General features: G+C 39.4%; 1 protein-coding gene across 3 annotated transcripts in view; it reads left to right on the forward strand.

The window, feature by feature from the left end:
• The window catches only part of MED13L (mediator complex subunit 13L), a 269,894-nt gene that overhangs the window by 138,791 nt on the left and 110,026 nt on the right, over window positions 1–21,077 (forward strand). For all 3 annotated transcript variants that reach the window (XM_060193027.1, XM_060193028.1, XM_007528774.2), the window contains exons 3-4: window positions 6,682–6,766; window positions 16,553–16,636. In XM_060193027.1, coding sequence (XP_060049010.1) covers window positions 6,682–6,766; window positions 16,553–16,636 — 169 coding nt within the window. The remainder of the gene's footprint in view (window positions 1–6,681; window positions 6,767–16,552; window positions 16,637–21,077) is intronic.

Genomic DNA, 21,077 nt, shown 5'->3' on the forward strand with positions numbered 1-21,077 from the left:
TGGTATCATATCTGTGATTGGTCAATAGTGTCTGTAGCCGCATTTTTACTAGTGTAATGTTATATTTAGAATTTAATGTTGTGTGCTACTTTAGTTTTGTGTAAATCTTGGGGAAAAGTCTTTTTAAAATATTTCATTTGTTACAATTCATAAATGCATTGATAAATGTTTTCATCTTAAAATGCCTGCATGATGCAGCTTATAGGTAGTAGATCTAGTAATTTAAAGCAAGTTTTAATAAGACCAAGGTGCTCTATGCATGTTGTCGATACAAGTTGAAAACAAAGGCAGTGGGCAGATTGTAAATACGAGACTCAGAGCCAGGCTATCTTTAGCAATTTGTCACTGAAATCTAAGTGGGTGGTAATCTCTTTGTTTCATGTGCCTTGCTGTAATCTATTTGTATTTCTGGAGTTGGGAATATATTTTGATATTTAATAATTTTAACAACTGAATAAGGAGCACCATTCCTAAAAAAATGTGTACTGACACCCCCCTCCCCCATTTGCAATGGCCAATGTGGTTACTGAACTCAATGTTCTGGGTAATAGGTTTCATTAGTTTTGATGCCTGAGGTAGAAAAGCCGTAGGTGGGAGTAAGAAGTGTTTTTGATGTCTAGACGTTCATTTCAGCTGTTGCTGCAATATGATACATTAAAAGGAAATATGTATCATAGCTCAGAGGAAATATGTATTCTTTGAAAGTAGCTCTACTTTTAACCTGTGTAAGGCAGTGACCTGAATTCTAAAAGCATGAGCTTGGATTTCTTCAAGGCTGCAGTCTTTAAGCTCCTGCCTACCTTATTCCATTTTTCCTCCTCCTATTCTCCCCACCCCCAAGTAACGTATGCCAGCATCGTTTGTTGAATTGGAAGGGATCTTTTCCCCAGATCTCTACTGGGAAACAAAATCATTGAAGCATATGCAGCTTTGATAGTTGACTGTATTGAATATCCCTTTCAGATCCTTTTTTTAAAAAATTATTTATTCCCTTTTGTTGCCCTTGTTGTTTTATTGTTGTTGTAGTTACTATTGTTGGCTAGGATAGAGAGAAATGGAGAGAGGAGGGGAAGACAGAGAAGGGGAAAGGTAAGACACCTGCAGACCTGCTTCACTGCTTGCGAAGCAACTCCCCTGCAGGTGGGGAGCCAGGGGCTCGAACCGGGATCCTGACTCCGGTCCTTGCGCTTTGCACCACATGTGCTTAACCCGCTGTGCTACTGCCCAACTCTCTCAAATCCTTTTATAGTTTTTCTTTCAGAGAAAGAAAAATTAATTATGTAATTGTCATGTTTGTGAGATTAAAAAGAAGTTGTTTCACAGCTCTTGAGGATTTTGAAAAAAATATTTGGTCATTAAGCTTTAATTACTGCTATTTAAACTTCCATATTTAAAATTTATTTGAGAGAGAGAGAGAAAGTGCCTAAGAGCGAGAAGTGCACTAGTGAGTGACCCAGCTGTGGTTTATGTGGTGCTACAAATTGAACCTGGGCCTGGGGGACCTGGGGAACCTGGGGGACTGAAAGTCTTGTGTGCAAATCACTGTGCCATGTCTTGGCCTTCAACTTCCCATTGTAAAACACTGCTGTGCTGGCGGTCGGGCGGTAGCACAGTGGGTTAAGTGCACATGGTGTGAAGCGCAAGGACTGGCCTAAGGATCCCAGTTTGAGCCCCGGGCTCCCCACCTGGAGGGGGGTTTGCTTCATAAGCGGTAAAGCAGGTCTGCTGGTATGTCTTTTCTCTCCCCCTGTCTTCCCCTCCTCTCTCCATTTCTCTCTGTCCTATCAACAATGACAGCAATAGCAAACAGTAATAATAACCACAACAATGATAAAACAATAAGGACAACAAAAGGGGGAAAAATAGCCTCCAGGAGCAGTGGATTCTTGGCAACAACCCTGGAGACAAAAAACAAAACAAAAAAACCACACTGCTGTGCTTGAAGAGAAACACATGCAGTGCTTTTGCAGCTTGAATATTTGAGCACGAGGATTACTGTATCAGAAAGGTTGAATAACAAGTTAAGCTACTGCTGATTATTTCATAGCTTTTCCAACGTAAGTGAGATAACTTTAGTGCCAACATAGTTTTTCTTTGAAAAGATAGTTGTGGTAGGTAGTTCTTAGGTTTATTTTCAGTTTTAGTCTGGCTGTAATAGACAAAAATACCAGGATGTTTTAATTTAGGAATTATTTGTTTTGGTTGATTCTTGTCACTAATTTATTGTACATGTCTTGTAGATTTCTTAGTGCTTTCTCTTCTGAGACTGGCGAAGTTCACACACACACACACACACGCACACACACACACACACACACACACACACACACCCTCCACCACCCCACATTGTACCTAAATAAATTTAAGATCATTTAACTATACCAGCACCTACATAAAAATATTCTTGGTATTTTAATTAGTTAAAATAGCTCTAATGTACTTTTTCACTGACTTTTTCACAAAGTCATACAAATAGATTGCAGAAGGAAGTTTTTTTTCTTTTTTGGTTACCAGAACACTGTTCAGCTCTGGTTTATATGGTGGTGTGTGGGATTGAACTTGGGACTTCGAAGCCTCAGGCATGAGAGGCTGTTGCATAACCATTATGCTATCTACCCTTCACCCTCAGAAGCAAGTTTTAACTTGGTTTAAACTTTGGAAATGTTATTTGAAGCTTGTTAGGAAATATTAAGGTATAAATTGTGGATCCCAAGGAAAATTTAACTTCACTGTTGAAGGGTACTTTTAAAGTCAGTACTAAGTGTTGAGGTGGGGGCCGGGAGGTAGCGCAGCATGTTAAGTGCACATGGCATGAAGCACAAGAACTGGCATAAGGATCCCGGTTTGAGCCCCCAGCTCCCCGCTTGCAGTGGGGTCAATTCACGGGTGGTGAAGCAGGTCTGTAGGTGTCTTATCTTTCTTTCCCCCCTCTCTGTCTTCCCCTTCTCTCACAATTTCTCTGTGTCCTATTCAACAACAATGGCAGTAATCGCAATAATAACAGCAGCAACGATGAAACAACAAGGGCAATAAAAGAGGAAAAATAACCTTCAGGAGCAGTGGATTTGTAGTGCAGGCACTGAGCCCCAGCGATAACACTGGAGGCAAAAATAAATAAATAAATAAATAAATAAATAAATAAATAATAAAGGGTTGAGGTAGGTAGGTGGGTTACCTCAACACTAACTCTAGGGAGAAGTATGGTACAGATAGTGGAAACAGCATAGCTGTTATAGTTTATTTGGGCTTAAATCCATCTTTGTCTAATCTTTTTAAATTGATAGAAGATTATAGATTAACAGTTCATTCGCATGAAATATGAAAGAGATGTGTATGAGTAATAGCAGGCCAATTCAACACATGAATATTGCAGAATCCTTTCCCTTGATGAACTACATTAATAGAATGATTTATGTATTAACTATTTGCAAAAATACAAAAAACTCTTGATCTTGTTAGCTAAATACAGTGATGCTTGACTCTGAAGTCTTTTAAGAATGTTTATTTATATCAAGTGATATAGAGAAAGTCACATCACATTTGAAAAAAGGGAGAAGCCACTCTGGTACTTGTGGTAAAAGGAATTGAGCAGGGGCCTCCGGCTTGGAAGTCCCAGGCTCTGCCAGATGAACCTGACTGTTGCCTAAAGCAGGGCTGGGGAACCTTTTTCTGCTAAGGGTCATTTGGGCATTTATAGCATCTGACATAGGTCATGCAAAATATCATCTTGAAAATTAGCCCTAATGTTGCAATGACAAAAACTCTTTAATTATCTTGGCATGGCTACAGGAAATGGTTTTGTGGAACATGGAACCAGTTCCCCCACCCTGTTCAAGGGCCATGGACCTTAGTTATGTCACTCAGGACAAAGTTTTAAGCTCTAGTTTTTCTCATTTATCAAATGGAAAGTAGAATGAATTTCCTTTTTAAGTTAGAGTTCTTTCTTGTAAATTAAGAATAGTAGTTGTCATCAGTGTTGTAGAATTGGTGTGATGGAAAGATTAGCAAAAATGTGTCATGACTTTTCCAACAAGCCAATGGTTGTGTCATCACCAAGCACTCTGTGCCACAGTTCCTGCCACTCTCAACAGAAATTTGATGCCTCCCCCCCCCCCAACAGAAAGATCTCTGTACCCACTTCCTTTTGTGTCAGTGGCTAGAGAGTCGCAGGACTGGTCCAGGAGCAGCTAGTAGAGTTAAGGATCTACTTGGCTTGACCATTTTGTTAGGAGAGAATGGAAAAAGAGAATCTGTATTTTCAGCTTCTGTTTTTGACCCCAAAGAGAGCTCATGAAATAGGGAATTCCCAGATAGAGAAGGCAAATGCTGACTAAGTGAATGCCACACCACTCAGTGTGGTTTTGAGGAGCCTGTGTTCTGTTCCCCCACCCCACCCCACCCCCTGTGAGGTCCTCCCCCATATTTACATGTAGTGATTGGCTCAAAGCTTGACATAAAAATAAAACCTCAGAAAATTGTTTCCTGGATAGAAAACGAAGCTTGAAATGCTATTACTACTTTACAACAAAAGACTCTTTATGTACAATAGCTATCTGCAAAATATTCAGAATAGGTTTTCCCTCCCAGTGGTTTTCAAAGTATGGCTTAGATTCCTGAAACAAATTTGAATTTCTGGAATGGTGCTTAAGGAATGACACAGCCAAGAATGGTATTTTTGATTATATTTGTGTTGTGTATATGCAATAAATCATGAGAAATGTGTCTCAATAACTCTAGGAGTGCCCTTTGAATAATTCCAGATTAAATATACTAAATGCTAAGAGCAGTGCTTTAATCTAATTAGTGCCTTCTCCCCAACTTTCCATCTCAGTGATATATAAAATAATGGTGCATATTAAAAGTGATGGCATTTCAGAGCCAGGAAAACACATTAGACACAAAGCACATTAGAAAGAGACACTGCTCCGGAGTCAGGCGGTGGCGCAGCGGGTTAAGTACAAGTGGTGCAAAGTGCAAGGACCAGCGTAAGGATCCTGGTTTGAGCTCCCGGCTCCCCACCTGCAGGGGGGTTGCTTCACAAGTGGTCTGCAGGTGTCTGTCTTTCTCTCCCCCTCTCTGTCTTCCCCTCCTCTCTCCATTTCTCTCTGTCCTATCCAACAATGACGATGACATCAGTAACAACAACAATAACTACAACAATAAAACAAGGGCAACAAGAGGAAATAAATGAATATTTTTTAAAAGATATATATGAAAGAGACACTGTTCAAGGTGATTACTATAGAGTATTCCTTTCATTAAATGTCAGTTCTCTTTCTCAGTCAGAAAAAGCTCTACCCCAGATATGTGAGAACAGATTTCGCAACAACTGCAGAGGAAACTTTTTGTTGTTTTGATTTGAATAGAGACTACTCATAGGGCTGGGTGGTGGCACACTTGGTTGAGTACACATGCTACCATGTGCAAGGTCCTGGATTCAGAACCCCCAGCCCTTCATTTTTTGGGGGTGGGCTTCAAGAATGTTGAAGAAGTGCTTCAGGTGTCTGTCTTCCCTTTTCCACTCTCCATCAAAATAAATCAGCAAATCAGAGACTGCCCATTGCTAGGAGCAATATTTGCTGTGCTTTATTTACATTTTAAAACAAAATAATGTAAAGTGTTTGTGACAGGCTGCTTATAGAGCTTGATGTAATTTAATTAGTAAAGGAAATTATGAAAAATAGTTTATAATTAAAACAAAATCCCATAGTTAAAGCCCATGAATATAAGTACTCATTTTTTGAATTTTTCTCAGACCTGAAAATATCTCAGGTGTTCTGAGATGTTTACTGGTGTGGTCAAATATGCATGAAAATGCATCGTGAATTCAACAAGTTTTAATTAGTCTTTTAAATGTTTCTTTTCATGGTGGGTACATTTTTCAAAGATTACCACTAAGATTTCAAAAGAAAATGTCTTCCTCAAATACCTTCTTATCCTTCCAATCCTTTACTATCTCAAATTGAACTAGTATAGTTTAAAAGGAAATTAATGACCTTCTCCAGGGAATTTTGTATGTAGCTTTGAAAAGAATGTTAGGTATGCACTGGCCTTGTTAATTTGGTTCCTCCTGATGTTAGTTAGTTGTGGCTCATTTCACCAAGGTATTTCAAAGGTAAATACCAATATTTGTCAATGTCAGCCATGAATGAAATGATGACTTAAAGGAAATAAATTGATGTTAATATTTAAGTTTTCTGATATTCTCCTTCAGGTCCTGTTCAGCTGCTGCCTTTAAGCCATTTGAAGATATTTGTGTAACTTGGACATGTTGGGAACTTTTTTCCACTTTCAAATCATTTGATAAACTTAGTACTAATTAGTGACATTCTCTTTGTCTTTAAATAGAACTTCAACAGACTTAGTCTTACTGATACTGTTAGCTCGAAAGATTAGTTTAAAATTTTTAATAGGTTTTACATTTCAGAAAATCCATTTGAAGGACCTTTAATGGGAGGAGGATTATTGTACCTGCCTATAGTTCAAAGGTCTGTAATTCAGATCCATTTTTTTCTTAGCTATATTATGTCTTTGAGTAAATACTTAACATCTCTATTTCTGTGTAAGAAAAATTACTTAAAGTAACTAATTGCCTTTGCTTTAGAAAAATGTGTCTCTTATTTTTAAATGGATGCCCTACTTACTGGTTCAACTTTTATTGGTTTTACTTTTTTTTTACAGTTGTGGAAGAAGGACTCTGGGAAAATGGCCTTTCCTATGAATGTAGGACGCTGCTCTTCAAAGCGATCCACAATCTGTTAGAAAGGTAAGAGCAGGAGTAGCAGTAGTTCTGAGACAGTAGTTCTGAAAGTGTTGCTTGGTTTAAGTCTGAATCAACTCTGATTTCGTGTGTACTCAAGTACTTAAGGAATGGGTTTGCTTTAAAGCTGGCATGGGTTTAGGAAGGAATTCTCTATAATTCTCAAAGTTTTCCCCATGCAGTTTTATAAAACTAAGATAATAAAAGCCTCCTCCTCATTGTCAGGAACAATACAGAAAACTAATGTCCTTTCATGTATCTTTTCATCAACTCTCTAGTAGTTTTTTTTTTGTTGTTGTTGTTGACTTTTGCACTGTTGTTTGTGCGTGCTTTTCCGCTCAACTGTATCTCCTGTAGATGTTTACAATCTATTCCCATGCCAGTGCAGTAGTTTACTTGGGCAGTGTGTACTTTATCATGTGTGCAATTGGGTTGGACCCTGTAGCCCACACATTGAAGGAATCTTCAGTGCTCTGGTCTCTTCCATTCTTCCCCTCTTACATTGGTGGCTGGTGGCTCAATGGTAGAATTGCCCCTCCCATTCTCCCCCTCTGCTTCTCTGCCTCCATCTTAAAAATTAAATAAAAAGATAAGTAAGTAAGTAAAATTTAGCCTCTGAGAAGCAGGAAGATAGCTTTCCTACAAGGGACTATTCCATACCGTCCTCAAAGGCCCTCCAGGTGAGTGTCAACACTGTGCGGCAGGGAGCTCCACTGATTGTCCAAGTGGTGCTGTCTTCCCCTCACTCTGTGTGAGCGTGCATATTGGTGAGCCCAGGATTGGTGTAATTGCACTTTGCAAGACCCTGGTGCCTCAAAGCCCACACACACAAATATTTAAACAATCACTCCATGGCCTGTTTGAGAGCAATGGACTACTTGAGATTGACACTCTTGTTTTAGTCCTTTTAAGCATTGAGACACACATTTCTAAGAACAAGACTGTTCTTGCTGAAACACTGTTATTCAGTGTGAGAATTTTACCATAGATCGAACGCCCTTATATGCCGTTCAGGCAGTATGAATTGAGTCCAGCCCATATTTTTGTCTCTCAATTTGAGATGGTATTCTTATGACTTGGATGGATTTTTTTTTTTTTTTTTTTTTTTTAGATTCAGGTTATGTTCCTTCACCTTAAGAACACCATAGAATTAACGTTAAATCCTGCCCTTTGCATCATGGTGGGAGGTGTGTCTGTGCCTTATTAGTAATGATACCAGCACTATTGACTACTTGTTTGAGGTGGTGTATGCCAGGTTTCTACTCTGTAAATTGATTAGCAGTTTGATAACTATCAGCTCAGTGAATTCCCTCTTGGCAGTAAACAATGTGTGGTGAAATACGATGGGATTGTATGACTCACATGTCTAGTTTTCTGCGCTTTCAGCCATCGCTATTTGACTTATATAATTCAAGTGTATCTATTCTTTATACTTTTCTTTTTTAAGATTTATTTAATTCATTATATGAGAGAGGGAGTTTCATATGAAGTGGGGGGCAGGAGTGGGTGGGAGAAGTGAAATGAAGAGCAGAGCCAGATCCAGAGCCAGAGCCAGAGCCAGAGCCAGAGCCAGAGCCAGAGCCAGAGCCAGAGCACTCTGCGACATGCAGTGTCAGGAATGGAACCTCCATTTCTATTCAGATAAGATGGGCTTGTTTTCCCAGTGGAAACAAGACTATTGAAACAGATTATTAAGGAATGACTCTTCCTATGTGTGTTTCTGCTTTCTGTAAAAAAATTTTTTTTGAATGATTTTTTTGTTTTATGTGAGAGATGTAAGGGCAGAGCACGGCACATCTGGAATATGGAGCTTAGGGGATTGAACCTGGAGGCCTCAGGTATATAGCCCTTGGCTCTAACATGCAGATATCTCCCAGCCTCTCCTTAAGCCACTTCTTACCTTTCATATGAACAGAGTTTGTAAAATGAGCTACTCTTTCTGTTTTTTATTTGTTTTTGTTTATTTTGAAGATCTTACTTATTCATGAGAAATGACAGGCGAGAGAAAGAACTAGACATCACTCCACTACATGTGCTGCCCCATGCTTAAGAGTCCAGTGCCCTAGCCACTGCGCCACCTCCTGGGCCACTCTGTTTTTTTATTTGTTAAGAATACAGATTCTTTAATTAAAAGGGAATTTCTGCCATGAAAAGCTCTCACTCAGCTCAGCAGGAGTTATATAAATCCATTTTATTTTAGAAAGCTTGCTGTTGCTTGTATTAAAGAGTGCTGAGTCACTACAGTGGATTATAATTTCACCATAGAAATTAAGGGAACACTGCAAATTTCACAGACAAGAGAATTATATTTGTGTTGTATTGATTGATACTGACATATTTCTATTTACTACAGTGATTATTCTGTGTAGAAAATGTTTTTATTCTGAGATACCATGATGAAATGAAACACTTTCATCTGCTGATTTCTCCTGTAACTTCTCAGTGTTTGGTTACACTGTATTTTACATGCCTAGTCAATAGCATCTGTCTATTACAGGGGGGAAAAATAGCATAATGGTTATGCAAAGCCTTTCTCTCCTCAGGCTCTGAGGTCCCAGATTCAGTCCTATGGTGATCATAAGCTAGAGCTGATCTGGGCTTTGATATAAAACAAAACATACAAAAACCCCATCACTGTTGCTTACTAGAGTATTTTCCATCAATGTATTAGACCCAGGTTAACTCACTGGATTTTATTTTTACTTATTTTTATAGGTAGTATATTTCTAGAAGTTCATTTCTGCATTGCTTAGAGATAGATGTTTTGTGTATGACCTCCCTTTTTGTACTGTCTTTTCCCTGCTCACACACTCTTCCTCTTCCTCCTCCTGCTCTTTTTCCTCCCCCCCAATAATCGACTATGCTAGGCTGTTCTTCATTACTAAGTTTATTGAAATGTAGTTGTGTTATAAATGTATACTGAAATTTTGAGAAATAGCATCTTGTATATTAAGTTTCTGATATTCTCACTCTACCAGAAAAGTACTTTGTGAAGAGATTATAGAAAACTGTGGTCCACAGCAGTTTTTCATTTGGTATTTGCAGTATTGAAGATTTTAGGGTTGTTTCTCTTCTGTAAATAAAATTGATACTGTCTTTATATATATATTTTTTATCTAACTGAATGAAGTAAAATGTTGGGTTGAAAAATGTTTTTAAAAACTAGAAAGTCCATGCAGTTCACGTCCCCCAGAATTTTTATTTTTGTCACGGTGAATTGTATTGCATATGGGACTTCGAAAATCTTTTTTTTTTTTCTTTTTTAAAGATTCACTTATTAATGAAAAAGGGGGAAAATGAAGCAGAGCATCACCCCGGCGTAGGTGATTGGAGATTGAACCCAGGACCTCATACATGAGGGTTCAACACTTTGTCCACTGTGACAGCCTCTCAGGATGAGAAAATACTGCTTTTATAGCTTTCGGGGGTGGGGGGGTGGGGGGAGGAGCTATTATCATGCTGTAAAATTGGCTTTACATGTGGTAGTAGATGTGGATTTTAATTTTTATTTTCTTAAGTTTTGAGAATAAAGTATATAAGCTGCTTCTGATGAGCAGGTATTTCTTACCTCTAAAATGCAAGCCAGTACTTTGAGCACAATAGAAGATTACATGGGTCTTTTGAAGCTGGAATGCTCTATCCTGTCCATGCTTACTTAGGGAGACTTTAATCTGTGGGTATTTGACATTTGTAAAACATAATGGCTCTTCAGAGTGGGCCCCACTGGTGCTGCTCTCCTAATGGATTGTCAGCATATTTCTCCCGTAGTGAGGCAGCTGTAAAATTGCCTTTGGCTCAGAGCTTCTTGGCTTGCCAAGAGTTGGTTTTATAACGAAGATGGTCATTTGGAAAAGTGTAAATTTATCATGGACAAGTCGGAATTAGAATTATGAAAGCATTAATGCTGTATCTGTAGTAGTTTTCAGTTTGTTGTGGCATTGTGATCCAGTGGCAAAGACCCTCAGAAAGCACTTCTTGAGTGTACCAGAAGTTCGGGGTTTCGAAATTATGCTTTCACTAAAGCATGGCAGTGGGCACAGGTCTAGTTAAAGATATGCAGAGAACAGAGAGGATCCTGGCATATAATGTGATAAAGAAGTAGGAAAGGAATAATCCGTACATTTCCATTTTAGTAAATTGCCACTGTGTGCATTTATCTAAAGGAAGCAGCACAGTGGATCATTTGGTTTTAAACACTTACTTTCAAGGAGGACGCAGCACTCAAAGGGGCACACCACTCCCCAGCCCAGCATTGTGATCCTGGTGAGAATATTGTGGTTGAGGTTACATGACAACAGTTTGGTGGAGGGTGTAGTAGAACACTAGCTGTGAACTTTTCAGTCCAAAAGAGCTGTCATACCCATATCATTTTGAAGGGCACAGAAGTTACCAGCCAGAGACAGTGGTGAGACTCTTCTGTATCTCCTAACTATGTCCCATCTGGGAAATAGCTCATGGCTGTTGTTCTCATGCCTGTAGTCCTATAGTATTCTGGCATATGACATGGAGTTTGAGATGAGGGCTGACAACCTCAGTCAAGTTGACTTCTGTTTATGCATTTAGAGCCATAAGGAGTGACATAAAACATTTTAAGACGCGCACACACACACACACACACACACACACACACACACACACACACACACACACTTTGCCTTTATTTTGTGGGGGGTGGGTGGAAAATCATCATAGATTATCTCTTAGAAAAAATTTCCTATTACTACTATTCCTTAAATAAGGGTTTTTAAAAAATCTAGAATCACATAATGACCATGCAAGATAATATACTGCTTTACATAATTATTATGTTTGGTGGTAAATAATTTTGAAAATCTTAGTGGATAAGAAGGGTTTACTGACAGGTATATGTATATTCTTAGCTCTATTCATGATATTGATTCACAGCAATGTTTAGTAATTGGAGTATACCCAGAAGTTTATTTGTCAATATAAGTTTAAACTTCTGACCCTCAAATAGTAAAATAAAGGTTGAGTAAAGAAAGGGAAATTTTGTCCCTGATGTTATTTAATATTTATGCTTTAGAATCCCCTCACTTTAAAAGGTTTGTTTAAGGGGGTCGGGTAGTAGCTCAGTGGGTTAAGCTCACGTGGCTCAAAGTGCAAGGACCGGCGTAAGGATCCCGGTTTGAGCCCCCAGCTCCCCACCTGCAGGGGAGTCGATTCATAGGCAGTGAAGCAGGTCTGCAGGTGACTGTCTTTCTCTCCCCCTCTCTGTCTTCCCCTCTTCTCTCCATTTCTCTCTGTCCTATCCAACAACCAATAAGGGCAACAAAAGGGGCAAAAATGGCCTCCAGGAGCAGTGGATTCATGGTGCAGGCACTGAGCCCCAGCAATATCCTTGGAGGCAAAAAAAAAAAAAAGGTTTCTTTATAGCAACAGAATTATTGCCAGAGGGATCAGAGGTCTCAGATTCAATTCCCAGCACCACCATAAACAAGCACTTAACAGTGCTATGATATGAGAGAGAGAGAGAGAGAGACAGAGACAGAGAGAGAGATAGAGAGAATTTCTGTTCTCCCAAGTTAATTCAAATATTTGATCAGTAGTGGCAGTTTTCCTAATCATTTAACACCTGTGCTGAGTTTATTCTGGAAGGAGAAGAGACGAATAAATGATCTATGTAATTTCTTCCCATCTTCAAATGTTGTATACTCTCTAGCAGGAGTCCATGCGCACAACAAACTTCAAATAGTACTCTGAGGCTGTGTGTGCTTGGTGCTTAGGAGGAAGAATAGTGCCACTCTGTTGAGAAGGACAGCACTTCTTGGAGCTCAGCATTCATTTGTCACATATTTATTGCATACCTACTGTATAAAGCAAAACAAAGTGTATTACATAATAGGTACGCAAACATTTGTTGGGTGATTTCAGTGAAGAAGATCTTTTTTTGTGTCTGCCCCCTTATTGTTCATAGTTTCTTGGGAGGGGGAGAGCCTCTGAAATGACTCATTACATCTTGGTAGCAAGAGTGCTTGTTTGTAAAGGGAGGCTGAGTACACTGGTATGGGAAAGGAAGGATGAGCAGACTGAAATGGAGAGATTCTAGACCAGGGAGGAGTTTATGGGCATATTCCTGTGCTGCCCATGCTTGGAGTGAGGGCAAGACCCGGACTATCTTTATGTGTGTGAAAACCACAGTGAGAGAAGATTTGTTGTTGTTTGGTTTTTGTTTGTTTTGTTTTGTGTTCACTTGATAGTAATGTTTGTTGAGCCCCCCCCCTTTTCCGCCTTCCGTTTTCTGTTTTCTCCTCTCCTTGTTTCTTGAGTGAAAACAAAACTTTTGCACACACTTGCATCTACCTCAGCAATTCTGTTGGCTTGAGGGTCAGAATAAAAATAAGGAACAGTGTTCAGCAACTTTTCTTATTTGACTCCAACTTTCTGAGGTCTTCTTGGTGACACTTTGTTTTGGTTAACTTTCTGATGTATAACTGCTGACTGAGTTGCTGTGCTCTCTTCTGAAGTAGTTGCAAACCTAGTAGTTCTTAAAAAAAAAACCAAAAAAAAACTAAGTGAAAACCCTGCCTTATCCCAAACAATTATGTGTTCCACATTTCCCTTTCAGTTCGTAGTAAATCATTGAAAGAAGCTGATTAGCCATTGAAAATCGCATGAGTTGGGCGGTGGATGATAGCGTAGCGGGTTAAGCACACAGGGCGCAAAGCGCAAGGACTGGCACAAGGATCCTTGTTCGAACCCCCGGCTCCCCACCTTTAGGTGGGTCGCTTCACAGGTGGTGAAGCAGGTTTGCAGGTGCCTGTCTTTCTTTCCCCCTCTCTGTCTTCCCCTTATATCTCCATTTCTCTCTGTCCTATCCAACAACAACAGCAATGCAATAATAACAGCAACAACAAGGGCAACAAAATGGGAAAAAAGTTCTCCAGGACAAGTGGCTTCATAGTGCAGGCACTGAGCCCCTGTGATAACCCTGGAGGGGGAAAAATCACATGAGTCATTTATGACTTTCATTTGGAACCAAAGGGTTAGAAATGATAGCACTAGTAGCTTCCATGGAAGTTTCATGTTTTGGTGTTAAATAACTGTTGGTGATAACAACATTGCTTGATAAAGAAATGTGATCTATACTGGGAACCCCAGGAGAGATATTAACACAGAATGTGAGACTTTCAAATAGTGTTTAAATCAGTGTTGTGTTGGGGAGGTAGGCAAGAGGATTGCTTCAGCATTATCAGTACCAGGGATAGAACCCAGTGCTTCATGCATGCAAGGCCTATGCTCTACCCAGTGGGCCACCTCCTTGGCTCTTTGCCTGAGCAAAGACCTGAGCAGTCTTGACTGACACCTCTCTCCCTCTGTAACCTCCCCCTCCCCCACAACACATTAATTTGCTCCAGAATAAAGCAAATGAAATTTGTGACTTATACTTAATAGAAAGGCAGGGGTATTGACACAGACTTCATACACTATCCTCTTTAGTCAGAAACACACCGTCTAGTTCTCTCTCACATTATGCAATCTCTAGACTGCTAGCATGGAATATTTTCTACCTGAAAAATAGAAATACATGCTGCTTTCTCTGTTACTGAATTCTTTTGAATCTGACCTTCAGGACCTAGCTAAGAGAATGAATACTTTGTGTGAAGTGGTGTTTATTAAGTGAGGCTGGGTGTCAGAAGAAGAGTGTTTAGTGTCTGATGTGATTCAGTGCCCGTTACATGCTCTATTACTTCCTGCTAAGCATTATCAATTTTAAGTTACATCTTCAATTTAATAACAGCTCTGGAGAATAAAGAAACATTTGATAGATGCCTCTGCATTTTTAAAATGAGGAAATGTGGCAGCACAAGAGTCAGTGTATGGTAATAGCCCAGTGTCTTCACTCCGTGGCTAGATACACCTAAACTTAACCACAGTTTAGGCGTCAGTTACCTGTGCGACTCTGTATAGGTGACATTCTCAGTGTGCCTCAGCTTATGCATAAAAGCCGGCTTTATATCCGACGCAATTATTACAAGTACTAAACTGATATATACTGTTGCTACTAATCCAGTGTGGTAGTGGGTGGCAGCAATAGTGGTGCCTTCACTAGTAATTACTGTAGTTACTGTTGGAAGGAGCCTGATAGCAAATACAGTGGGGTTCTCCAATGGAAATATCTAGCTCTCTCTCTCTCTCTCTCTCTCTCTCTCTCTCTCTCTCCCCCCCTCTCTCCCCCCCTCTCCGGATGGGGGAGGGGAGGCACTGAGGCATCTTTGAGTGTGGTAGGGCCAGGCTGGAACCTGGATCTCACATGTGTCACAGCAGCACACTAGCCAAGTGAGCTCTCCTGCCCTCTGTCTGTAGTGTGAAGAACTAATGAACTGTGGAGTTGTGGTTTTTTGTTTTTTTTTTTTTGGTTTTTTTGCTTTATTTCTTGAGCACTTCCTTAAAACAACAAAAACAACGTAATTTATTTCTTAATGCTTAATGGAGGGAGGAGAAGCAGATTATCACTGGCATGAGATGCCTGGGATAGAATCTGTATTTCCTATTCTGGCATAGTAGAGTCATGGAGTCTTTTGGTTGAATAACCATGTTGGGTTATCATCTTAGGAAAACAAACTGAGTTACTTTGGTAAAGATTATTTGCCTCATTATGAGCAAGGTAGCTTGTAGAAATTCATTCTCAAAACAAAACTGGCAGTAACAGTTGACTTGGTGCAGCAGAAATCCAAACCAGCTGCCTGAAGGGAATCCCACAGTGGCCCCCATGTGAAAGAATCTGCTACCCCATCTAACCTGTAATGAGGTGGATGAAGGCTTGAATTGTTTCCACCCTCCTTGGCCTAATGGAAACCACAGAGACAATAGCCATGTGCAGAAGTGCCTGACCGTTGAATAAAGAATTGTTATGCGGCTCATCGCTAGGTAGATAGAATTTTTTACAAAAGAGTTATGTCTAGTTTTCTGACAGATTTCCTTACAAAATGTGTCGTTTTGTTGGGGTGATGTTAAGAGTTTTTGCATTTCATCAATTCCAAAATGCTTATTTATATATTTTTAAAATCAAGATACTCCTCACAGATTATGGCATGTCACAGTTGGCCACCTGGCAGTTGTGATATAGCTGTAGTGTGCTGGCACCCAGTGTACTTAGAGCTTTCTACAGTGTTGTCAGCTCAGTTGATCGCGTGCATTTGGCATCCTGTGAATTGAGCTCAATTGCCATTTAACGCACCTGACAAAGGTCACTCTGTGGTTGGGTGGTGAAGCCCAGTGAATGCCCAGCCATTCCCGTATGAGGATGGCAGATATTTATTATTGAAGAAAAGACTGGAACTCCTTTTCTTGCAAAGTCCGAACCAATTGCTTCACCATACCTAGAAAAAAGAAATAAAAACTGTACGTTTATTAACTGAGTTCCTTTCTAAGTATTGTCTTCTACGTGCCAAGCAAGAATGAGCTGGCACAAACACCCGCAAAATTGGTAATAGTGTCTTGGGGGAGGATATTGCTGTAGTTTTCAGATGAAATCCTACCTCCATTTACAACATCCTTTTCCCCCACTTGCCATTCTTGAGGACACAGAAATGAAGTTTTAGACATTTCAGGAACATAGCAACCAATTTACTTATTTAATACTTAATACATGGGTGATACTAACAAGATATAATAAAAATAATAAAGATTACAATTTTAAGTAATAAAACATTTTGAAAGTTTAATTGGATATTTTTATTTTCAATATTCTGTATCATCTGTGGAACTGATTTAGTGATTGTCCATCTGTTATTGAAGGTATAAAAGTAATTTTTGATGGAATTCTTGTAGGTGCCTAATGGATAAGAACTTCGTTAGGATTGGGAAATGGTTTGTTCGACCCTATGAGAAGGATGAAAAGCCAGTCAACAAAAGGTGAGTCTTTACAGTGTCCCCTCCTCTCCCCTCCTCTGCCCTCCCATCCCATTCCCTCCCAATCATAGGCATGATCTTTGGGGGGGGGGGGAATTTGGATGGGAGCAGCAGGTTTTTATTTTCTTGTAATTTTATAGGATAGTGTGTACTAAAATAGATTCATTAATTAGAGCCTATTAACAATTGAAATTGAACTTTTTGTTGCATATTTAGAATTTGGACTAGTATATTAATTGTCAGTACACCCACACCTAAAACCCTTCTACTATTTGGAATTGAAATTACATTCACTGTCCTTCATTTTTCTTCCTTAATGAGCGATAACTTTAAAAACAGTCAGTTCCTTTAAACATTACTTATGAGGCACTTCTCTAAACCCTCACAAACTTTAATCATTATTTATCACATGCATGGATTTTTTAAAATTTATTTTTTCCCATTAGATACAGAAAGAAATAGTGAGGTCAGAGCAGCACTCTGGCATATATGGTGCCAGGGATCAAACAAGGGACTCCCATACTTCCAAGTCCAACTCAGACCACTGCACCACTCCCCAGATGGCTCACATGTGTCTTTTTTTTTTTTTTATTCCCTTTTGCTGCCCTTGTCTTTACTGTTGTAGTTATTATTGTCATTGATGTCATCACTGTTAGATAGGACAGAGAGAAATGGAGAGAGGAGGGGAAGACAGAGAGGGGGAGAGAAAGACAGACACCTGCAGACCTGCTTCACCGCCTGTGAAGCGACTCCCCTGCAGGTGTGGAGCTGAGGGCTCGAACCGGGATCCTTACACCGGTCCTTGCGCTTCACACCATGTGCACTTAACCTGCTTTGCTACCACCTGACTCCCACATGTATCATTTTAAAGGCAGTCCCTGATAGGAAACAAGCATGATGTTTTAGATCTAATTAGAATTTTAAAAAAGAAACTCTCAAAGTTAAATCTCTGAAGATAACATGAACTTTGTTGGAATCCCAAATTGATGATGATTGTTTTTTTTCTGAAGAGCTGTGTATACAGTTTTGATTCTGTTTTGCTGTTTGTGGATTTGCCCTTGTTTATGGGTCCTAGGTCTTGGCTTCAGGTAAAAGCTCTTCAAATCTTAGATATTAACCTTAAGTTTAAATCACTGGGTACTTTGCCAGCATTTCAGCTGCCAACACCTGCCTCTACTAGAGGCTTATTTTTCCTTATTTCTTTGTTCCTACCAGAGACTTATTTAGCAGCTTTTCTCGCTAGCCTATATGTCTTCAGTGCTTTGGTGAAAATGATGCTCAGTCTGTTCATTAACTAAGCTTTTATTAGCAATTGAGATCTGTCTTTCTCAAGTCAGATAAATTAGGGACTCCTACACACACACACACACACACACACACACACACACACGTCAAATTATCATGAATGTCTTGAAATGTTTTCCTTTCTTTAACATGCTTGGAATCCTCTGGAGTGTACAAAAAGTTTTGTTTTTTGAATAGAACTTAGGTATTCTATGTACTAGAGTTGGTGTGGGAAAGATAACAGTGCTTTTACAGAGATACCAGAGTAATATGGGGAGGTGTTACAGTGAATAAACTCAGGTATGTCAGCCTGAGCTTGGCCCCTGGCATTTCAAGGGGGGCAGAGTGCTAGTTTAGTTCTCTCTCTTCCTACACACACACACACACACACACACACACACACACACACACACACACACACACACACCTTCATCACAAATAAACAAAAAAACCCCATTTTTAAAGAAAGTAGAAAGGTACAGTGTGTAAAGTTATAAAAACGTGTTCTGTTTGTTGATATTTTCGTTGGTGGAGAAGAAACTTTTTTCATTTGTTCACAACGATTTGGTCTAAACGTGTGTGTATCTTTATGGATTGTAAATCCATTCGCTTAAATCTATAGGCTGTTCCCAGGGGTTAAACTTTAGGCTTTTGTATTGATAAGGGCTGAAAGGCTGAACATGAAGTTGCTTTGGCACGTTGGTCACTGCTATCCCATGTGTGCTTTTTCACGTTTTATGTGCATCCTCACAAATGATTCACTATGGATAAATAGCAGTAAACTGGCTCTTTCGCTTGTGGATTCTTAGTAAAAGTCTTGGTGTTCACTATGCAAATGAAAAATAACATGTAAATAGACACTATAACATTTTTTCATCTAAATATTTTACAGTTTATTGTACATCTTGTTTTATTTATTATCTATAAGTAGATTTGACCAGACAAGTAGAAGTAGACAGAAGGGATTTATTCACTGTTTGTAATTTTAGGAATAGCAGCAAGAAGGAAAACTTTGTCTTAAAGAGCTGTGACATTTAAAATCAAAACGTACTAGATTGCAGTTTGCTAAAGTGTGTTGAGTATGGACTAATCTTTGCTTTCAGAATATGCTGAAAACCAAACTAGAAAAATACATTCTTTTAAATATTTTTGAAATTATTTCAGGCATGGAGGTTCTTTCATTTGGAAGGTTATTTATTTTCTAATTTTCTCTAGTTTCAACCCATATTTGAAATTATTGTAACGTATAAGTATTTGAATTCTGTATATTTTAGTGTTTGAAATATCTCTTTAAGAGAGAAATATTTGACTGCTCCAAGTAGCGGTTTGTACTTTCCATCTTTCCTGGAAGCAAGTGTGTAGCAGGTAGTTATTGAAAACACCAACTTGCTAGTGTATATTCTGTGCATTTACAGTACAGTTAGTTGTCTCTTTCTCCTGGACAGAACTGCCCTGCTCCTGGGGGAGACTTCACGTAGCCTCATAGACATTTATATGCCCTAGTTACTTTGGTAGCAAGTGCTACCTTTCACATAAAAATATGAAATAATTTGATGTAGCGGGATGCTTCTGTGTGCTTTAAATAGTACCCCTCTCCTCTCTCTCTCTCCATTCTCCTGTTTTCTCCTAATTTTGTTTTCCCCCCATTATCCTTTCTAGTTCTCTGCTTTTGATAGCTCCATCGTCCGTGTTCCTTCTAGAGAGCAAGCAGACATGTGAACAGACATTTCTACTGTGAAGAGTAAAGGGAGTCTCTTCCTAGTCTCTAGAAAATAAAGCCCCTAGTGGCAATTGTCTCATCAATTTTCTTTGTGCATATAGTACCTCTTGCCACCTATCTCTTAACAGCATTTAACTAATGAGAAACCCATAAAAGAATGTTAATGGGCCAATTGGAATTATTCATTATGCACAATAACTCCCTAGCTTGGTGGGGGTAGATCCATGAAATACCATCTGCTAGACTTCCTGATGAGAGAGATCAAATTGTGCTGTGCATTTGCCACCTTAACATACTTGAGACTTGTATGAAAAACAAGCACAAGGCTGAGGTTAGAGTACTGGGAGGGAAGTCAGCAGTTAAGGAATGGGCAGTGCAGTAGCAACATAGGAGGAAACTAAGAGATTCAGTGAGAAATCAGAACCAGGACTCCTCACCACCATGGTTGTTCTTCATTTCAAGATCAGTCGGTTTATACTGTCTGCCATAGAGAGGCTGCATAAAATACATTTTTACCAAGTATATAGCCATGGTGGCCACAGCTTGGCCATTATTGTTGAAGTAGTTTTAGATTGTAATAGAGATAAATGAAGATATTGAGAGAGGTGTTTTTTTCTTTTTTTTCTTAACTGATTTCAAGAAGGGTTTGAAACACCACTGTAGTAATAGCTCTTCTGCAGGCTAGTGGAGATGGGTTGTAGGAGTCAGATCCAGGATCTCAGCTTCTCATCCAAGTGAAACGTGCTTTACCGCTGGGCTACTATCCCAGCCACACCTTGCTTATTACTGTACTAGAGAGGACATTGACGTGAGCTTTAAAGAATGCTATCCTGGAAATCCAGAAATATGGGTGCTAGTCTTACAGTTATTGGTGTATCATGCTTTTCCTCAGTGTTACTTAACTATTGTGTGGTTTGATCAGGTTTCAGGGTTGAACAGTTGGGCTCTTTATGACTCTCACTTTGGTGAAAGTTCTCTCTGGTGGAATGCATATGCTAGCTGGTTGGATTCTTCTCCCATTGCTGACTCTGAATTGTAGTTCTTGGTAGTAGAAATAGCCTCAGTGCATTTTGAACTCTTTGCTCCCCTCATAGAAAAGAAGGAGGCTTTTTTAAATTGTCTTAAGAAGAGCGCATGGGGACCACCATTGGGAAACAGCTGAAGAATTATTGTGCATAACAGAAATTGACCAGTATCATTTACATGTGATAACTGGTACTGAGACTGCAAGGAGACAAAGGAGCGTCTTAACACAGGTGACCGAACACTGCTAGCTAACTAAAGGATTTCTGTGCTAGTGGGTAGTCAAACAAAACTGATGGATATAAAAGTTTTGTAAGATTCAGTACTTGGACAGTTTAGAAGTTTGTCTCCATGAGCTTAAAGCATTGTATCAGTTTCAGGATAGCACACCTTCAGCCAGCCATCCCCTCCCTCCCT

Source organism: Erinaceus europaeus, chromosome 6 (assembly GCF_950295315.1).
Source record: "Erinaceus europaeus chromosome 6, mEriEur2.1, whole genome shotgun sequence".
Lineage (NCBI taxonomy): Eukaryota > Metazoa > Chordata > Mammalia > Eulipotyphla > Erinaceidae > Erinaceus > Erinaceus europaeus.